A 22,937-nucleotide genomic window follows, 5' to 3' on the forward strand; every position below is an offset into this window, starting at 1 on the left:
GTCAGCAGGATACACAACCAAATCTAGCACTACAAAGCAAGACTGATGTTATTGCACAACTTCTGACCAACCATATCTACATGTAGTAAAAGCAAATAATTTCAGCTAAATTGCCTGTCTGTCAAACTTTCCTTTTCTATTATTAGATCAAAGCTGCATTTTCATGGTCACGTTGTCTTGAGATGACATCATAGCTAAGTCACAACTTGCATCTGCCTTGCTCAGAACCATTTTTGCACACAAGTTAACTTGACCTGATGATGAGTTGATCTTGCCTCCAGCTCAAGGCGCTCCAAACCGCCATTGATATGACATCACAAGCTCAAGTCATGACATCAGATACACACAAGTTGTGTTTCCGTGCCTATACACCACATAATAACTATAATACTTTCACATTAATGAAAGTAGACTGCCTTACTGGTGTCATGAGCAACATACCACTTGCCCGTGACGCTCTTTATATAATGTGGTGAGGAGACGGTGTGGCAACCAACACTGGCCACCAAAGTAGCTGCCATTCAAATATTTTGCTGCATAAGGTTTATCTAGCTGCCATGAATGAGTGTCTTTAATTAATGAATATTGAAGGCCTCAGAAGAATCTCATTATATTTTTTTTGTTTCCCAAATGTATATTTATAACATTTTGGAATAACATAAGCATCCTGGAAACCTAAGGAGAAAGGTGGAGCGTTTTGGCAAGCACACCAATCTCATTTCTCAAGTTGGCTTGAATTCAAGACAAGCTGACCACAAAAACACAGCTCAATATTGCATCCAATGACTCAAAACATCACTGGTTGGAGTTAAGGAAAGTTCTTTAATTTCTTATCCATTGTCCACTGTTTTAACTGGTATCCTTTTCTTACATTCAATTCTGACTTTATACCATATAGGATTCCATTATGCTTTTCTTTCTTGAAATATATTGACTTACTCAAACACTAAATTTCAACATTCATAAAAGCTAATGACCCTCAATTGCATATCACAAGGGACAAGCCAACCAAAGAATGCCTTCAAGAACAAAGTCAAGAGTCCACATTTGCATCTATAAACACACACACACACACACACACACACACACACACACACACACACACACACACACACACACACACACAGAAGAGAAAATTAGAATTCATTGCCAAGAAATGCCATGTAATGGAATTAGGAAAGAGTAACAGAAGACTAGTATGGAATTATTTGATGGGAGAGGAACAAATGATAAAGACTAAAGAGAAAAAAGATCTGGGAGTGATTATGGAAGAAACTCTGAGCCCCGGAAAACATATAAGTAAAATATTTGGAACGACGTATAAAATGTTGACTAATATTAGGGTGGCATTTCAATACATGGATAAGGATATGATGAAAAAAATCATAATGAGTATGATACGTCCAAAGTTGGAATATGCAGCAGTGGTGTAGTCGCCGAGCTTGAAAAAGGATATAAGAAGATTAGAATGGATTCAGAGGACAGCTACAAAGATGGTGCCGGAACTAAAGGACCTAACATATGAAGAAAGGCAGCATGGAATGGAAATGAGACTGCCAACCTTACAAGATAGAAGAGAAAGCAGAGACCTAATAACATTGTATAAAATAGTTAATGGCATTGAAAAGATAGATAAGCAAGGCCTGGTATTGGTGACAGAAGAAGTTGGAAGGACAAGAGGACATGCTAAGAAGATTAAGAAGAGGCAGTGTGTGAAGGATATTTGAAAAAACAGTTTCTCACACAGAACGGTGGATAAGTGGAATGCATTAAATGATGAAGTTGTTGCAGCACATAATGTGCATAGCTTTAAAGAAAAATTAAGTGGAGATATGGAGACAGGACACTATGAGCCACGCTCGAACCCTATACAATACAACTAGGTAAATACACACACACACACACACACATACTCTCTCTCTCTCTCTCTAAAATCTACCTCTATATCTGTATCAGATGATTGCTCTCAAAGCTTCCCCAAAGATGACTGTGACAGATTTACACTTAAATCAGTTCTACTATTCCTTCTTTTTAGCTTTTAATCCTCCCATTCTTTTTCTAACCCTTTCTTTTGCATACTTCATCATTTTGTCCTCCCATATCACTGGGGGCTATCACCTTTTACCTCACACAACTACCAGACTCATACACACTCTCTTGGCTGTCTCACTTTCTGTCACTCTTCCCATGTGGCCAAATTATACCTTATGCTATAAATGAAATAGAAAAAGCTGTATTGAAAAATATGTGCGAGAAATTCAAAATGCTTCACCATGGACACCTCAATAATTCTGGAAACATTCACTATAAAAAAAATAGTAAGTGCATAAATAGATACATCAATAGTCACATAGCTAAAAGAGAGATTTCAGTGCATACAACACAACAAATGTCCTTAACAACATGACACAAAGACACAGTCACAGCAAAATACTTCTTGTCAATACAACCACATCCATCTTTAAAAAATAAATATCCTTTGATTATTGCAAGGACAGACAACATTGCTCAATACTTACCCACTACTTTGTGCTCTTAGCTCTTACACTCTGACAGTCACTACCATTATACCTAGCTTCAACAGAAAGCTAAAGGAGATCATGCAGAATCACAAGTATGGACATAAATGAGCAATATGAAATAATTTCTTCTCGCACTAACACTGAATTTAAAAAATCATTCTGGCTCTAACCTAACACATATGATACTGAGAACAGTATGGCACTCTTAAGACCTTTCATATGTGATTTGAAAAAATAAATAAATACATAACTAAAAATAAATACATAAATAAGTAATCCTAATGTCGTCACAAGATTCAATGAAGATTCTTATCCACTCAACAAAACTATCATATCATCCATGATATGAATGTAGAGCAATTACAAGGACAAAAAAGAACCTCTAAACCAACCAAAGCCAAACTTCAACATCCATTATGCCTCATGCATATAAATGAGTGTAAATATGTTATCTAATTTTACAGACTAGTTCCTTAAGAGCTACCTGTTATCCCATCCTTGTATGAGTACAGTAAATGAACATATCATGAACACAACAACCATCAAGAAATATGACCCTTTCCTCTCAGCTGAGCAAGAGCCTCCACCAGGGCCCAGCTATGTGGGAGGTGGCAACCCACAACTGACCTTGTCCAGCAGCACTTGCCTCTCTCCTTGTAAAAGTCAGATCTACATAAAAAAAGTCAGTACTACATCTAGATTCAGTCTCACTGAAAATTAACAAAATTATAATAGTTACACATCAGTGACAATAAAAACATTGAGACACAAATGCTTGAGTCACAAAAAAAATATCACAAAAACACCAACATTAAAAAATTATCCAATTCACTGTTTGTTTGTAGTTAGTGTGTAAAGATGATGGAATGTTTGCATGTGGTTTTACTACAGGCTATTACTTATCATTAATGCCATGATACACTAGGAGATCCTTGAGATTCTTGTCAATCCTAAAAATTTACACTGGTAATAATAATGAGCAGTAATGAATTTATTTTTTTTAACTCTTAAACATTTGAAGCAGATTGTGCAATGTGATTTTTCTTAAATATCAGCATGAAGTGAAGCTTAGGAATTAATTGTTGTGTGTGTCAATTTTTCAGTAAATAGGTTACATAAAAGAATTAATTACTGCACACTTCAAAGTTGTAGTACTGAAGATATTAAATCATATTAGGCCTACTTTTCTATATACAAGACCTCAAGCATGCCAGATGTTGCTTCTGCTCTCCATCCCGCCAGACAAAGATCAGTGCTGGCACGTACGCACTCCAGCTACTTCCAGAGGGCCTGACGTGCCTGGTTGGTGGAGGCTCGGGGATGTCAAGACATGGGAGTCGCAAGGTTCCCCAAAATTTCTTTCTTGACCTGAAAGCAAAAAGTGAATTATCCCATAAACATACTGTTTATACATACATTTTTTTTTTTTTTTCTTTACAATGATTTCTATATGGATAACAGGTAAAGTCAGCCCATCATTTACATATATATACTTTAGTTCTTCACTAACTGTTTATTAGCTGGTGAGGAGCATGAAGCAGGAGAGTGATGCTCACCAATCAGGTAAGAAAGTAAGTTTGCCTCTAAATGTCCATGAATACTATTCATGCTTTCATTACAGACATTCTTCTTTGTAAAGATATCAAATCAAGACATGTGCATTGACTAAGTATCATATCTTAAAAATATCTTCGTATTTCAAGGCATAAATCATAAGAAATTTTTCGTTGTATATAAAAAAAATTGTATGTTGGGGCATTCATATCTCGAGGTATTACTGTACCATCAAATATGTTAAGTTTCCAAAAAAGTCTATTGTTAACTTAAAGTCCTATTGTGTACATAGAAAAATATTCCCTTAAGAAGCATTTATCTTACTTTAACTCACTAATGGATGGATTTAGCAAGGATATCCCTGCTCAAGAAAAGCATCTTTCCTTGTGCTTCAATCTCTAGGTGTAAGATTATCTTAGTGGTGACTGAAGGACCAGGGATACAAAGAATAATTTTGGGATCCCACAACTGTTATGGTCACAACATTTAAGGCACTGTTCTTCAGATCAGGGATTGGATCATCACCAAGAGCCTCTTATACCTTATTACTTCTGCCGTTGTATACAAATTTGACTGCTTTTATGGTGTGATTAGGAGGTGTATTATAAAGGTAACACACACACACACACACACACACACACACACACACACACACACACACACACACACACACACAAACTTAAGTCACAAAAGGATGTAGATGAATTGGTGGAGAAGTCATGGAGGCTAGCCCAGCAGGAAACAACAAGGAAGATTTGGTTGAGAAGAGATCTCGGTGAAAAGGAAAGAGAAATGTTAAATGAGTTGAGAAAGGAGGCTTTGAAAAAAAATGAAGAGAGGACAGAAGAGGAGAAGAAAGAGTTTTTCTGGAGAATCTTGGATATGAGACTGAGGAAGTGGTTCATAACCCAGAAAAGTACAGCAAGAAAGGACTAAAGAAACTTACGTATGAGCGGAATGTAATGTATTCCAACATAAATGGAGTGATATCGGGATTTTAGAACTCAACGATTACTTGAGGGACAAGAACCCAGATATTGTGGGTCTTACTGAAACAAAACTGAGAGAGGGAGAAGACCTGATGATGGTTGGAGAAGGAAATATAATGTTTGGAAAAGAAATAGAGTAGGTAAGATGGGAGGAGGAGTGATGTTGCTGGTTAAAAAGATATAAAGGTGGATCAAGTGAAAGAAGGTATGGGAAAGGCAGAAGTGCTAAAGATCAGAGCAGAAACTAATGAAGGAAAAAGAGGCACTACATAGTGGTGTACGTACCACCTAAGACAAATGCATGGTCAGTACAGGAATATGAAGAAATGATAAGTGATACAGGAACATGTCTGGAAGAAATGTTGGGTGGCTGTGAACGAACTATAATGATGGGAGATTTTAATTGTAAAGAGGTGTGTTGGGAGGACTGGTCAATGGAAGGATCAGAGACAACATGGGAAATACACTATTGACACTGGCAATGGAAAATGTGTTAACTCAGTGGGTCAAAGAAGATACTAGGTTTGGAGGAGAGGGAGCATCGTCAAGACTGGACTTGGTCTTTAGTACAGAGCCAATGGTCATTGAGGAGATGAGGGTGGAGTGCCCTTTAGCAAAGAGTGATCATGCAGTTTTGGAGTTCAAGGTGATAGATGAAGAGAAATCTAGAAGAAATGAAGAATATAAAGTGGGAAGATGGAATTATGCCAAGACAGATTTTGGAAACCTAAAGAAATTCTTTCAAGAGACAAATTGGATGAAATTCAAGAGTGCTAAGGAGCAAATGAAAAGTGGAAGGAATTTATAAAAATATACAAAGAAGGTGAGAAAAATTTGTACCAATAAGACAACATAGAGAAGTTGGAAAGCAGGACTGGTTTAACGATAGATGTGAAAAGGCTAGAACAAGAAAAGAGGATGCATGGAAGAGGTGGAGAAGGAAAAGACGGATTAAGCAGTGGGAAAGTTACAAAAGAGCAAGAAATGAATATGTGTTGATTAGAAGAGAAGAAAGAAAGAAACAAGAAAAGGATATAATTGATAAATGTAAAGACCAACCAAGGCTTTTTACAGACATGTGAACAACAACATCAAAAATAGAGAAAGTATTGAAAGTTTAGAAGTAAATGGAGTATGCAGTGAAGATCCCAGGAAATGGCAGAGGCTATGAATGGATGCTTTCGGAAGGTATTCACAAAGGAGACTGCTTTTGACAAACCACTGGTAATGGAACAGAAAGGGATTATGAAGGAGTTTCAAGTAACTGTGGAGGAGATCAAGAATATGATGGGGAGTTTAGAAGTGAGAAAAGCTGTGGGACCTGATGGGGTATCAGGATGGATTTTAAGAGAATGCAGGAGCAACTGGCAGAAAAAGTTTGTGAAGTAATTGATGCCTCATTAAGGGAAGGTGTAGTGCCCCAAGACTGGAAAAGAGCTAACATTGTCCCAATCTATAAATCAGGTAACAAGAGAGACCCATTGAACTATAGACCAGTGTCACTTACAAGTGTGGTAGCTAAGATGTGTGAGAGGGTGGTGAAGAATAGATGGACAGACTTCTTGGAGAAAAATGACATACTTTGTGAGTGTCAATTTGGTTTTAGAAAAGGGCGTTCATGCACGACAAACCTGATATGTTACTATTCGAGGGTGATAGATGTAATACAGGAAAGAGATGGTTGGGCTGATGGAATATATCTGGATTTAAAAAAGGCCTTTGATAAGGTACCACACCGGAGACTGATCTGGAAACTTGAAATGGTAGGAGGAGTGCATGGCAGTTTACTAAAATGGATGGAAGACTTTTGGTAGGAAGAGAAATGAGAACAATAATTAAGGACAGACCATCAGAATGGGGCTTGGTGGAGAGTGGAGTTCCACAGGGATCAGTGTTGGCACCAGTAATGTTCGCGGTCTACATAAATGACATGGTGGATGGGGTGTCCAGTTATGTGAGCCTATTTGCAGACGATGCAAAATTGTTAAGAAAAGTGAGATGTGACAAAGATTGCGAACTACTCCAGGAAGACTTGGACAGAATATGGAAATGGAGCTGTACATGGCAAATGGAGTTCAACACGACAAAATGCAAGAAAATAGAGTTTGGCAAGAGTGAAAGAAGAATCAGGAGTATGTACAAGATAGGAAATGAAGACATAAAACCAGTCATGAAGAAAAAGACCTTGGGGTGACAATTACCAATGACCTATCGCCAGAGAGACATATAAACAAAATAATTGGAGAAGTATTGAACTTATTGAGGAACATAAGAGTGGCGTTCGTATATTTAGATGAAGAAATGATGAAGAAAATAATTACTGCAATGATAAGACCGAGGCTTGAATATGCAACAATACAGTGGGCTCCGAACTTAAAGAAACACATAAGGAAACTAGAGAAAGTACAGAGGGCTGCAACAAAATGGTGCCTGACTTAAGAGATTTGACTTATGAAGACAGACTGAAAAGAATGCAACTTCCGACCCTGGAAAACAGAAGAGAAAGGGGAGACCTGATAGCAATATACAGAGTGATGATTGGCATGGAAAAATGGATAGGGAAGATCTGTGTATGTGGAATGAAAGAATGTCGAGAGGGCATGGGAAAAAACTAAAATGGCCACTTATAGGAGAGATGTGAAAAATATAGCTTCCCTCATAGAAGGGTGGAAGCATGGAATAGTTTAGACGTGGAAGTGGTCAACGCAAGGAATATTCATGATTTTAAGAAAAGCTGGACATTAATAGATATGGAGACGGGACAACACGAGCATAGCTCTTTTCCGTATGTTACAATTAGGTAAATACACACACACACACACACACACACACACACACACACACACACACACAGATAAGTGGAATAAATGACAGTGATGTCATTGAGGGGTGTGTTTCAATCAGATGAAAGAGAGATATGACAGGAATGGACAAGGAGACAGGAAAGAGAGTGTGAATACACAAATAGGTAAATAAAAAAAGAGCTCTGAGTGTTGAGGTTCGTAAGGCTCTGGCTGTCTGAGAGACTGCAGCAGATCAAACAATGAATTACACACACACACACAAAAAGGCTGGAATTAAGATGTTGGAAGAAAGAAGAGTCAGAGGATATGATAACAATGTTCAAAATAGTACATGGAGTGGACATATTGGATAGGAGAATGATCATGATGGATTCAGAATTAAAGAGGAAATAGAAAATATGAAGGATTGAGAGTGACATCAAGAAGATAGTTAGAGATTGATGATGGAACAAACTGAGTGTGGAGTTGTGTGAAGAGTGAGAAAATGAAGGAAAAATTGGACAAGTGTGGAAAAGAGACAGGACATAGAGAGATGTGGGTGTAATCACAAATAGGTAAATACAAATAAGTAAAAATACAACATGCTTCAAAATATTGAGATTACTAAGATGAAGGAATGATGAAGAAGATATTATGCAAATAAGAAGCTAGAATATGCAGATGTGTCTGGAGATATAAAAAAAATGTGAAGAAGGTAGAAAGACAAAGGCTGGAAACAAGGATGGTAAGACTCAGAGTTAGACTATGAGGAAAGACTGAGGAATGGGACCACATTAGAAGAGAGAAGAACAAGAGGAGACATGATAACTATGTATAAATTGGTGAACAAGATTGAAATGGATAGAGAGTTGATAAAGGTGAACAAGAATTATCTGAGGACATGGAAAAAAGCTAATAAAGGACATCTGTCTAAATGACATGAGAAAATACAGTTTGATGAGAGATAAGTGGAATAAATGAGAGTCATGTGTTGATGAGTGTGTCAATCAGATGAAAGAGAGATATGACAGGAATGGACAAGGAGACAGGACACAGAGATTAGTGGGTGTACTGTAATACACAAATAGGTAAATACACAAAAAACACAGATGAGAGGAGATGTGAGAGAAAGAGATGACAGAAGGATGGATAGGAGATGTATGACAGGGGAGAAGTAGTGTTCTTGTTAAATGAAATAAGTGAATTATGAAAGGAGTAGATAAAGAGAGAAATATGGAAAAGTAGATGAGGGATGAAGGAAACAAAACATAAGGGAAAATCAAGTATATACAAAATATGGTTTAATGTAAGATAGAGATCTGAGACTGTGAGAGTGTGGACATCATGGAAAAAATTTATTAAAAGTCAAATGATGTGAAACAATGAAAATGACAGTCATAGAACTGATGGAAGTGGATTAAGGTGGATGATTTGACTAAGGTTAGCGAAGAAAGATGTGAAGAATGTAAGTGATGGAGTTGGAAATGATAATATGTTCCTAAGTTGAAAGAAAAACAAATGAGGCTGTTTGGGAGTTGTGGAAAAATGAAAAGATATGAGAGTGTTGTTGCAAAAAATATGAGAAATGTACTTGCATAACAAAGGATTGGAAAAAATACAAAGATAAAATATAACAGTACCAAAAATAACAGAAATGGAAGAAGAATGGAAAAGTGATATTAGTGGAGTTGAGGATCAGTTTAAGAGAGCTAAAGGAGAGAAATGCTAAAGTTCAGATATGTAATAAATAAATACAGGAAGATTCATGTTAGAGGGAAGAGGAGGAGATGAGAATGTCTACAGTGCATGATGGAGATAATGGTAGGTTTTGAGGAAATATGAAAACAGAGGAAGAGAGATATATAGTTGGCCTGTGAGAGAGATTGATGTCTCTGAGTGTGGGTTAAGAAAGCTGACTGAAGATACTATGGATAGGGATTTCTCAGGTTTCCAAGATGAACGAGGAAATATGAGAAGACTTGTAAATGTAGAAAGAGAATTAAGATATTTGAAGGAGGCGATGTCAGTCTCATGGACAAACATGAAAACTGGTATCAGAAAACACAGCCTTGAAATTGAAAATAACTGAATATGAAAAGGTCAGTGGAATAAACCAGGAATTAAAAGAGGAGATTTTAGAAATAAGGAAGCAAAATGACGCTCTAAAACCACATGAGAACTTGCAGGATAAAGTGAGAATTACAGACAGGATAGAAGGTGCTCTAGGTGAAAACAAATTGAAAGAACTAAGAAATGAATGGAAACAAGAACAAGAGGAGGAAAAAGTCAAATTTTCAGAAGTGGTAAAGAGACAAATTCAGGAGAACACAAAAGTTGCTGTAATCAAAGTTATCAAAGAAAAGGAAAGTATAGTGTGGGATGCAGTAGACAAGAAAAAAAGCTTCATGATCTACGGGATGAGAGAAAAGAAAAATCCAAATAAATTCACAAGAGAACGTGAAGAAAGGGAAATGGCCAAAACGGTTATCAAAAGGGTACAAGACAGCACACAAGAATTTGACCAGGAGGTGGAGGAAGTGGTTAGGCTGGGAAAGTACACTGAAGGGGGTAAGAGACCAATGAAGCTGTAAATGAGCTCTCAAGTGGCTGTAGAAGAAATAATCGCTAGAAAAGGGAAGTTAGCCGATGATGTTGATCACAAGGAAATATGGATAAAAAAAAATATGAACTTAGAGGAAAGGGAAAAGGAGAAAGTGCTAAGAAGTGAGACTAAGGAAAAAAACAAGAAAAGGACAGAGATAGAGAAGAAGAATTTTTACTGGAGGGTTCTGGATATGAGACTAAAGAAGTGGTACCTAAGGAAAAAAGAGGAGGTCGTAGAGGAGGCAATAAATTAAGAGTGACTTATACTAACATAGATGGTTTGTTATCAAGTATATTGGAAGTTCGGGACTATTTGAAAGAGAAAAAGCCAGATGTAATGTGTATCGTTAAAACAAAACTGAAGATTGAGATCCATGTCAACTTTAAAGAGGAAGGATATAATACCTGGAGGAAGGACGGGAAGGATAAAGGGAAAGGAGGAGTGCTAATAATGGTTCAAGATAACATTTGTGTGGAGGATGTGCAATATGGAGAGGACAAAGTGGAAGCATGGGGAGTAACAATCAGAACAGAAGATTTGAAGAAGAGAAAAATTATTGTTACATATGTTCCACCAAAGACTAATACATGGGGATCAGAAGAGCATAAAGATATGCAAAGAGACGATAAAGTATCTGGATAACATGTTAAGAAGAGATAGAAGAATACTCTTAGTTGGAGACTTCAACTGTAAAAAAATAAACTGGGGAGAGATGGAAGTAATGAACAATGCTGGGCAGTGGAGTGAGAAAGTGTTACAGATGACTATGGTTAATACAACGGACCAGTGGGTAGAAGAGTCAACAAGATACAGGGGGGAAGAGGAACCATCGTTACTTGACCTAGTCTTCACAAAAAACCCGTCTTCACAAAAAACCCGGAGTCCCCTCCAATCATACAATACCTTAGTCCAATGGGGAAAAGTGATCATGTGACATTAGAGATGCAAATGCAGGAAGAAGATGAGATAAGAAACAGAGAGGACTATAAAGGAGAGAGATTAAATTATGCAAGAGCAGATTTTGAAAAATTAAGGAGTTATTTTGCTGATACTGAGTGGAGTAATACTATGAGCAGGAAGACTGTACAAGAAAAATATGACATATTCTTACAGAAATACAATGAAGGAGTAAAAAAGTTTGTTCCTGTTTATAGAATTCAGGAAAAAATACATACATGGTACAATGCTAGATGCTTACAAGCAAAAAAGGCAAAGGATAAAGCGTGGAAGAAACTTTTAAAGCAGGGAAATGACTATAATAGTCGGCAGTACAAAGATACTAGAAATGAATATATTAGAGTAAGGAGAGAGGAAGAAAGTTTGAGAAGGATGTAGTGGATAAAAGCAAGGATGAACCCAAACTTTTCTACAAGTTTATAAATGGCAAAACAAAGAATAAGGAAACAATTGAAAAAATAGTTAAAGAAGGAAAGACATACCAAACAGAGAAAGAAATGTGTGAAATAATGAATGAGAGCTTCAAAACGGTTTTCACTGAAGAAGACGACTTTACAGAACCTAATAGGACATTGAATTGCCAAGGATTACAGGAAATTGCAGTTCATAAAGAGGATATTGGAAGATTACTGAAAAAGTTGGAAGTCAGGAAAGCAATGGGGCCAGATGGTGTATCAGGCTGGGTGTTAAAAGAATGTAAAGAGCAATTACTGGAGCCAATTTGGGAAATAATTAAAAGTTCAATAAATGAAGGGAAAGTTCCACTAGAGTGGAAGAGAGCCAACGTAATACCGATATTTAAAGGAGGAAAGGCAACTGAACCACTAAACTACAGACCAGTGTCACATACAAGTGTCGTAGGGAAGTTATGTGAAATAACCATCAAAGAAAAATGGGTTAAATTTCTAGAAGAGGAGCAAGTCATATCGAACAGACAATTTGGGTTCAGGACAGGGCGGTCATGTGTATCAAACTTATTAAGCTTCTACTCCAGGGTTATTGCAGGACTTGAAAGCAGAGATGGATGGATGGGTAGACACAGTATACCTGGACATTAAAAAGGCATTTTATAAAGTCCCTCATGGAAGACTTCTTTGGAAACTAGAGAACATAGGAGGACTGCATGGAACCTTGCTCGAATGGACAAGAGATTATTTGAAGGATAGAGAAATGAGAACTGTGATCAGAGATACATACTCGTCTTGGAGTAAAGTAACCAGCGGGGTGCCACAAGGGTCAGTGTTAGTCCCCATTAAGTTTCAAGTTTATGTAAACAATATTCACGATGGAGTAAACAGCTATATGAATTTATTCACTGATGATGCAAAGTTGCTAAAAGTTATCAAAACCAGAGAGGACTGTATACTGCTACAGGAAGATTTCAATAAGATCTATGAATAGAGCAAGAAGTGGAAATTGGAGTTTAATGCCAAGAAATGTCTCATAATGGAACTAAGAAAGAGTAAGAGAAGACCAGTAAGGAACTATTTGATGGGAGAGGAGCAAATAACGAAGACTAAAGAGGAAAAAAGATCTTGGAGTGATCATACAAGAAAATCTGAGCCCTGATAAACACATAAATAAGATATTTGGACTATCATATAGGATGTTAACTAATATAAGAGTGGCATTTCATTATATGGATAAAGATACGATGAAAAAAATCATCACAAGCATGATACGCCCAAGGCTGGAATATGCAGCAGTGGTATGGTCTCCAAGTTCAAAAAAAGATATAAGAAAACTGGAAAGGATACAAAAGATTGCTACAAAGATGGTGCCGGAATTAAAGGACCTCACATATGAAGAACGACTGAAGGAAATGGGATTGCCAACCTTAAAAGATAGAAGAGAACGAGGGGACCTTAAAAGATAGAAGAGAACACAGGATCCTAATAACAATGTATAAAATAGTAAATGATATTGAAAAGATAGACAAAGAAGACCTGGTGTTGTTGGCAGAAGAGGATGGAAGGACAAGAGGACATGAAAAGATCAGGAAGAGGCAGTGTGTGAAGGATGTTGGAAAATACAGTTTTCCACACAGAACGGTGGAAAAATGGAATGCATTGAATAATGGAATTGTTGCAGCACATAGGGTACATAACTTTAAAGAAAAATTTGATAAATGGAGATATGGAGACAGGACACTATGAGCCCCGCTCGAACCCTGTACAATACAACTAGGTAAAAACTAGGTAAATACAGACACACACATACACACACAAACACACACACAAAGTCTCAGTTATGAAGATGATAAGATGGGTTTTAGAAAAATGGCTGGGTAATCAGAGATGATGGTGAAATAAAAAAAAAAAAAAAAAAAAACAAACAAAAAAAAAAATGGAACAGTACCAGTACAATGGAAAAGAGCTGAGGTGGTTCCATATATAAGAGTGGAAGGAAGGAAGAACCTTTAAATTACAGACCGGTATCACTAACTAGTGTAATAAGCAAGATGTGTGAAAGAGTAATAAAGAAACAATGGATGAGTTTCTTGAAGAGAACAAATTATTATCAAATAGCCAGTTTGGTTTTAGAAAAGGTCGGTCATGTGTAACAAATTTATTGAGTTTCTACTCTAGAATAGTTGATAAAGTACAAGAGAGAGAGGATGGATTGACTGTATTTATTTAGATTTAAAAAGGCTTTGATAAAGTGCCACATGAAAGATTACTATGGAAGTTAGAGGAGAAGACTGGCTTAAAAGGAAGCACATTGAGATGGATGGAAAATTACTTGAGGGGGAGAGAAATAAGGATGGTAGTTAGAGATATGAAGTCCAAGTGGAGAGCAGTAGACAGCGGAGTGCCACAGGGTCAGTATTGGCCAATACTTTTTCTCATATATAAATGACATAGAGGAGTGAACAGCTACATATATCTGTTTGCAGATGATGAGAAACTGTGCAGAGTCATAAAACAAAAAGAGGATTGTGAAATACTGCAGGAAGACTGCAGGAATTCAATGTGGACAAAAGCCATGTCATGGAAATGGGAAAAAGTGAAAGACGACCAGTGGAATCTATAAGATGGAAGATGGAGTAGAACTAGAGAAAGTAAAAGAGGAAAAGAACTTGGGAGTGATGATGGAAGAAAACAATCAACCGGTAAGCCATATTGATAGAATTTTCAGAGACATATAATTTGCTAAGGAATATTGGATAATTTCATTTGGACTATAAGAAATTGAGATTGGAATATGCAGGAGTTGTGTGGACATAAAAGAAACACATAAGGAAATTGAGAGACTACAAAAATGGCTACAAGAATGGTTCCAGAATTTAAAGGATGACATATGAGGAGAGACTAAAAGCTATGGATCTACCAACCCTGGAACAGAGAAGAGAGAGGATCTGATACAAGTTTATAAATTGATTAACGGAATGGATCAAGTGGATAATGAGAAACTGATCCTGAGAGAAGAATATGACATTAGAAGCACAAGATCACATAGTAAGAAACTGAGGAAGGAAGATGTCTGAGAGATGTTAAAAATATAGTTTCAAAGATGTTTGAGACTTGGAACAGTTTGAAGAAGTGTGTCAGCAAGTGATAGTTTTAAAGAAAATTGGATAAGTGTAGATATGGAGATATAGCAGAGTGAAAATTGGCATGGAAAAATGGATAGGAAGATCTGTGTAGACAGAATGAAAGAATGTCGAGAAAACAGGAGAATGGGAAAAACTAAAATGGCCACTTATAGGAGAGATGTGAAAAAAACTATAGCTTCCTCATAGAAGGGTGGAAGCATGGAATAGTTTAGACGTGGAAGTGGTCAACGCAAGGAATATTCATGATTTTAAGAAAAAGCTGGACATTAATAGATATGGAGACGGGACAACACGAGCATAGCTCTTTTCCAATTAGGTAAATTACACACACACACACACACACACACACACACACACACACACACACACACACACACACACACACACACGGGACATCGTCGATGGCGGAGGTGGTCGCTGAGCTCCAGAGCAATCATCTATAATTCTACAGTTACCATTGCCTAAGAGTAACCAAGGTGGGAAAGGAGCTGGTAATGTTTGTCCCGTCTCCATATAGTCATGTTAACTGTTGATTAGCAAAATAATGTCCAGTGAAGGTAAATATAAACTGTAGCCTGCGTTTGAGCCATCAGCTGGTTTGTTTACATCTGCGCAACATGGCGGCCGTGAACTCGAAAGATGAATCAGACTTCACAGGGTTTCAAGGAATAATGGAGAAGAGCGCTTATGTGAAGAAAATTCTGGAGTTAGAAGGTAAAATTGAAAACTGTTTGAAAAGTATGAGGGCCTGGAAACGAGTTATGACAATGTAAAGAAAGACTGTGCCGATATGAAGAAGGAAAATGCAGCACTGAAAGAGGAAGTTAAGCTAATTAAAGTGAATTGCGAAAATGTGGAGAATCTCTAGGAAAAGTGATGGAGAAGCAGGCTGAATGGAAAAAGTCAGGAAGTGGAAAGAAAGGAGGTAAATTACAAAGTTGCAAGTCTGGAAAAGGAAATCAAAGAGTCTGGGGAGAAAACTTTGGGCCTTGCTGAAATTATAGATCAACAGATCATAGAAGAGAAGATAGCTGAGAAAGTGGTGAAGGTTATTAAGTCAAATGAGACATTGGTGAGGGAAACTGTAGACAAAAAGAGATGTGTGGTGATATTTGGTGTGGAGGAGGATAAGACACCGAGTAAAATGGAGAGAGAGAAAACATAAAAAGGTGATAAATAATATCATTAATGTGGTGCAGGAGGAGGAAAAGACCTAGTACAAGAAATAGAGGACTTCCATAGAATTGGAAAGTTCACAAGAGAAGGTATGAGGCCAATAAGAATCAAACTTAAGTCACAAAAGGATGTAGATGAATTGGTGGAGAAGTCATGGAGGCTAGCCCAGCAGGAAACAACAAGGAAGATTTGGTTGAGAAGAGATCTCGGTGAAAAGGAAAGAGAAATGTTAAATGAGTTGAGAAAGGAGGCTTTGAAAAAAATGAAGAGAGGACAGAAGAGGAGAAGAAAGAGTTTTTCTGGAGAATCTTGGATATGAGACTGAGGAAGTGGTTCATAACCCAGAAAAGTACAGCAAGAAAGGACTAAAGAAACTTACATATGAGCGAAATGTAATGTATTCCAACATAAATGGAGTGATATCGGGGATTTTAGAACTCAACGATTACTTGAGGGACAAGAACCCAGATATTGTGGGTCTTACTGAAACAAAACTGAGAGAGGGAGAAGACCTGATGATGGTTGGAGAAGGGAAATATAATGTTTGGAAAAGAAATAGAGTAGGTAAGATGGGAGGAGGAGTGATGTTGCTGGTTAAAAAAGATATAAAGGTGGATCAAGTGAAAGAAGGTATGGGAAAGGCAGAAGTGCTAAAGATCAGAGCAGAAACTAATGAAGGAAAAAGAGGCACTACATAGTGGTGTACGTACCACCTAAGACAAATGCATGGTCAGTACAGGAATATGAAGAAATGATAAGTGATACAGGAACATGTCTGGAAGAAATGTTGGGTGGCTGTGAACGAACTATAATGATGGGAGATTTTAATTGTAAAGAGGTGTGTTGGGAGGACTGGTCAATGGAAGGATCAGAGACAACATGGGGAAATACACTATTGACACTGGCAATGGAAAATGTGTTAACTCAGTGGGTCAAAGAAGATACTAGGTTTGGAGGAGAGGGAGCATCGTCAAGACTGGACTTGGTCTTTAGTACAGAGCCAATGGTCATTGAGGAGATGAGGGTGGAGTGCCCTTTAGCAAAGAGTGATCATGCAGTTTTGGAGTTCAAGGTGATAGATGAAGAGAAATCTAGAAGAAATGAAGAATATAAAGTGGGAAGATGGAATTATGCCAAGACAGATTTTGGAAACCTAAAGAAATTCTTTCAAGAGACAAATTGATGAAATTCAAGAGTGCTAAGGAGCAAATGAAAAGTGGAAGGAATTTATAAAAATATACAAAGAAGGTGAGAAAAATTTGTACCAATAAGACAACATAGAGAAGTTGGAAAGCAGGACTGGTTTAACGATAGATGTGAAAAGGCTAGAACAAGAAAAGAGGATGCATGGAAGAGGTGGAGAAGGAAAAGACGGATTAAGCAGTGGAAAGTTACAAAAGAGCAAGAAATGAATATGTGTTGATTAGAAGAGAAGAAAGAAAGAAACAAGAAAAGGATATAATTGATAAATGTAAAGACCAACCAAGGCTTTTTACAGACATGTGAACAACAACATCAAAAATAGAGAAAGTATTGAAAGTTTAGAAGTAAATGGAGTATGCAGTGAAGATCCCAGGAAATGGCAGAGGCTATGAATGGATGCTTTCGGAAGGTATTCACAAAGGAGACTGCTTTTGACAAACCACTGGTAATGGAACAGAAAGGGATTATGAAGGAGTTTCAAGTAACTGTGGAGGAGATCAAGAACATGATGGGGAGTTTAGAAGTGAGAAAAGCTGTGGGACCTGATGGGGTATCAGGATGGATTTTAAGAGAATGCAGGAGCAATTGGCAGAAAAAGTTTGTGAAGTAATTGATGCCTCATTAAGGGAAGGTGTAGTGCCCCAAGACTGGAAAAGAGCTAACATTGTCCCAATCTATAAATCAGGTAACAAGAGAGACCCATTGAACTATAGACCAGTGTCACTTACAAGTGTGGTAGCTAAGATGTGTGAGAGGGTGGTGAAGAATAGATGGACAGACTTCTTGGAGAAAATGACATACTTTGTGAGTGTCAATTTGGTTTTAGAAAGGGCGTTCATGCACGACAAACCTGATATGTTACTATTCGAGGGTGATAGATGTAATACAGGAAAGAGATGGTTGGGCTGATGGAATATATCTGGATTTAAAAAAGGCCTTTGATAAGGTACCACACCAGAGACTGATCTGGAAACTTGAAATGGTAGGAGGAGTGCATGGCAGTTTACTAAAATGGATGGAAGACTTTTGGTAGGAAGAGAAATGAGAACAATAATTAAGGACAGACCATCAGAATGGGGATTGGTGGAGAGTGGAGTTCCACAGGGATCAGTGTTGGCACCAGTAATGTTCGCAGTCTACATAAATGACATGGTGGATGGGGTGTCCAGTTATGTGAGCCTATTTGCAGACGATGCAAAATTGTTAAGAAAAGTGAGATGTGACAAAGATTGCGAACTACTCCAGGAAGACTTGGACAGAATATGGAAATGGAGCTGTACATGGCAAATGGAGTTCAACACGACAAAATGCAAGAAAATAGAGTTTGGCAAGAGTGAAAGAAGAATCAGGAGTATGTACAAGATAGGAAATGAAGACATAAAACCAGTCATGAAGAAAAGACCTTGGGGTGACAATTACCAATGACCTATCGCCAGAGAGACATATAAACAAAATAATTGGAGAAGTATTGAACTTATTGAGGAACATAAGAGTGGCGTTCAGATATTTAGATGAAGAAATGATGAAGAAAATAATTACTGCAATGATAAGACCGAGGCTTGAATATGCAACAATACAGTGGGCTCCGAACTTAAAGAAACACATAAGGAAACTAGAGAAAGTACAGAGGGCTGCAACGAAAATGGTGCCTGACTTAAGAGATTTGACTTATGAAGACAGACTGAAAAGAATGCAACTTCCAACCCTGGAAAACAGAAGAGAAAGGGGAGACCTGATAGCAATATACAGAGTGATGATTGGCATGGAAAAATGGATAGGGAAGATCTGTGTATGTGGAATGAAAGAATGTCGAGAGGGCATGGGAAAAACTAAAATGGCCACTTATAGGAGAGATGTGAAAAATATAGCTTCCTCATAGAAGGGTGGAAGCATGGAATAGTTTAGACGTGGAAGTGGTCAACGCAAGGAATATTCATGATTTTAAGAAAAGCTGGACATTAATAGATATGGAGACGGGACAACACGAGCATAGCTCTTTTCCGTATGTTACAATTAGGTAAATACAATTAGGTAAATACACACACACACACACACACACACTAGAACAAGAAAAGAGGATGCATGGAAGAGGTGGAGAAGGAAAAGACGGATTAAGCAGTGGGAAAGTTACAAAAGAGCAAGAAATGAATATGTGTTGATTAGAAGAGAAGAAAGAAAGAAACAAGAAAAGGATATAATTGATAAATGTAAAGACCAACCAAGGCTTTTTTACAGACATGTGAACAACAACATCAAAAATAGAGAAAGTATTGAAAGTTTAGAAGTAAATGGAGTATACAGTGAAGATCCCAGGAAATGGCAGAGGCTATGAATGGATGCTTTCGGAAGGTATTCACAAAGGAGACTGCTTTTGACAAACCACTGGTAATGGAACAGAAAGGGATTATGAAGGAGTTTCAAGTAACGGTGGAGGAGATCAAGAACATGATGGGGAGTTTAGAAGTGAGAAAAGCTGTGGGACCTGATGGGGTATCAGGATGGATTTTAAGAGAATGCAGGAGCAATTGGCAGAAAAAGTTTGTGAAGTAATTGATGCCTCATTAAGGGAAGGCGTAGTGCCCCAAGACTGGAAAAGAGCTAACATTGTCCCAATCTATAAATCAGGTAACAAGAGAGACCCATTGAACTATAGACCAGTGTCACTTACAAGTGTGGTAGCTAAGATGTGTGAGAGGGTGGTGAAGACTAGATGGACAGACTTCTTGGAGAAAATGACATACTTTGTGAGTGTCAATTTGGTTTTAGGAAAGGGCGTTCATGCACGACAAACCTGATATGTTACTATTCGAGGGTGATAGATGTAATACAGGAAAGAGATGGTTGGGCTGATGGAATATATCTGGATTTAAAAAAGGCCTTTGATAAGGTACCACACCAGAGACTGATCTGGAAACTTGAAATGGTAGGAGGAGTGCATGGCAGTTTACTAAAATGGATGGAAGACTTTTGGTAGGAAGAGAAATGAGAACAATAATTAAGGACAGACCATCAGAATGGGGATTGGTGGAGAGTGGAGTTCCACAGGGATCAGTGTTGGCACCAGTAATGTTCGCAGTCTACATAAATGACATGGTGGATGGGGTGTCCAGTTATGTGAGCCTATTTGCAGACGATGCAAAATTGTTACGAAAAGTGAGATGTGACAAAGATTGCGAACTACTCCAGGAAGACTTGGACAGAATATGGAAATGGAGCTGTACATGGCAAATGGAGTTCAACACGACAAAATGCAAGAAAATAGAGTTTGGCAAGAGTGAAAGAAGAATCAGGAGTATGTACAAGATAGGAAATGAAGACATAAAACCAGTCATGAAGAAAAAGACCTTGGGGTGACAATTACCAATGACCTATCGCCAGAGAGACATATAAACAAAATAATTGGAGAAGTATTGAACTTATTGAGGAACATAAGAGTGGCGTTCGTATATCTAGATGAAGAAATGATGAAGAAAATAATTACTGCAATGATAAGACCGAGGCTTGAATATGCAACAATACAGTGGGCTGAACTTAAAGAAACACATAAGGAAACTAGAGAAAGTACAGAGGGCTGCAACAAAATGGTGCCTGACTTAAGAGATTTGACTTATGAAGACAGACTGAAAAGAATGCAACTTCCAACCCTGGAAAACAGAAGAGAAAGGGGAGACCTGATAGCAATATACAGAGTGATGATTGGCATGGAAAAATGGATAGGGAAGATCTGTGTATGTGGAATGGAAGAATGTCGAGAGGGCATGGGAAAAACTAAAATGGCCACTTATAGGAGAGATGTGAAAAATATAGCTTCCTCATAGAAGGGTGGAAGCATGGAATAGTTTAGACGTGGAAGTGGTCAACGCAAGGAATATTCATGATTTTAAGAAAAGCTGGACATTAATAGATATGGAGACGGGACAACACGAGCATAGCTCTTTTCCGTATGTTACAATTAGGTAAATACAATTAGGTAAATACACACACACACACACACACACACACCAGAAAGGACAGAGTGATGATAGTTGGAGACTTTAATTGTAAGAAATAGTGTGGGAAGACTACGAAGTGGTAAACGGTGGAGAGTGGGCAGAGGAATTGTTAAACGTAGCAACAAATAACTTGATGACATAGTGGGTGAGATCACCAACAAGGTGCAGGGGACAAGATGTTGCAGCAAGGTTGGATTTGGTATTTACCAGGGGCATCTCCCTAAAAGAAGAAATTGAGCATGAATGTCCCTTAGGGAAAAGCAACCATGATGTCCTAAACTTTAAGCTGGATATGGAATTAAGCACGGATAAGATTGTGGAACACAGGGAGGAAAAATTAAATTATACTAGAGCAAATTATAACCATATGAGGGAGTTCTTTAATGAAATTGACTGGTCCGTGGTATACCAGGAAGGAGATATGCAATTGAAATACGATAAATTTATGGATTTATATAACTCTGCTGTGAAGAGGTTTGTGCCATATCACAGAAAGAGGATTTTAAATAATAAACAGTGGTTTAATAGAAACTGTGAAGAAGCAAAAAAGAACAAAGAAAAGGCATGGAAGAAACTTAAGAAAAACAGTGATGTATAATCAAGAGAAGTTTACAAAACAGCAAGGAATAGATATGTTGAAGTAAGGAGAACAGCACAAAATGAATATGAACAGAGAGTGGTGGAAAACTGTGATAGTGACCCTAAAATGTTTTACAAATTCATAAATGGAGAACTAAATAAAAGGGAGGCAATAGAAAAGGTAAAAAATGGGGAAGAAGTATATGAGGATGCTAGAGATATAGCTGAAATTTTGAACGACAACTTTTGCAAAGTGTTTACAAAGGAGGAGTATTTTATAGAAGGGCCAACAGAGATAAAGCAAATGCAGGACATCATGGTTACTAAAGAAGATGTAAGGAAAATTATAAGCAATTTGGATATTAATAAATCAATGGGGCCTGATGGCATATCTGGAAGGTTGCTAAAAGAATGTAAGGATCAATTGTTGAACCCTGTATTTGATATTGTGGAAACCTCCATACGAACAGGATTAGTCCCGAAAGAGTGGAAAAGAGCTGACATTGTGCCTATATATAAGAATGGTAGTAGAATGGAACCGTTAAATTACAGACCAGTATCGTTGACTAGTATATTGTGCAAGGTATGTGAAGAAGTAATTAAAGCAAAGTGGAGTGAGTATCTAGAAAGTGAAAACATTCTGAGTGAAAGGCAGTTTGGTTTCAGAAAAGGAAGATCGTGCATATCCAATTTATTATGTTTTTATTCAAGAGTGACTGACATACTACAACATAGAGAGGGATGGGTGGATGCTATCTACCTGGACTTGAGAAAGGCCTTTGATAAAGTACCACACAATAGACTGATGTGGAAACTAAAGAAAATTGGAGGAGTAAATGATAAACTAGCAAAATGGATGGAAAATTACTTAGTGGGAAGAGAAATGAGAACAGTGGTGAGAGGAAGGAAGTCCGAGTGGAAGAAGGTAACCAGTGGAGTTCCACAAGGGTCAGTGCTTGGTCCCATCATGTTTTGATTTATGTTAATGATATGCCAGTAGGAATTGACAGTTACATGAATA

General features: G+C 37.6%; 1 protein-coding gene across 2 annotated transcripts in view; it reads right to left on the bottom strand.

Moving 5' to 3' along the window:
- Positions 1-1,927: 1,927 nt before the first annotated feature.
- The window catches only part of LOC123513875 (kelch-like protein diablo), a 56,348-nt gene continuing 35,338 nt past the window's right edge, over positions 1,928-22,937 (bottom strand). For both annotated transcript variants that reach the window (XM_045271309.1, XM_045271310.1), the window contains one exon: positions 1,928-3,890. In XM_045271309.1, the coding sequence (XP_045127244.1) occupies positions 3,846-3,890 (45 nt within the window). In that variant the 3' untranslated portion in view covers positions 1,928-3,845. The remainder of the gene's footprint in view (positions 3,891-22,937) is intronic.

Source organism: Portunus trituberculatus, chromosome 37, assembly GCF_017591435.1.
Source record: "Portunus trituberculatus isolate SZX2019 chromosome 37, ASM1759143v1, whole genome shotgun sequence".
NCBI lineage: Eukaryota > Metazoa > Arthropoda > Malacostraca > Decapoda > Portunidae > Portunus > Portunus trituberculatus.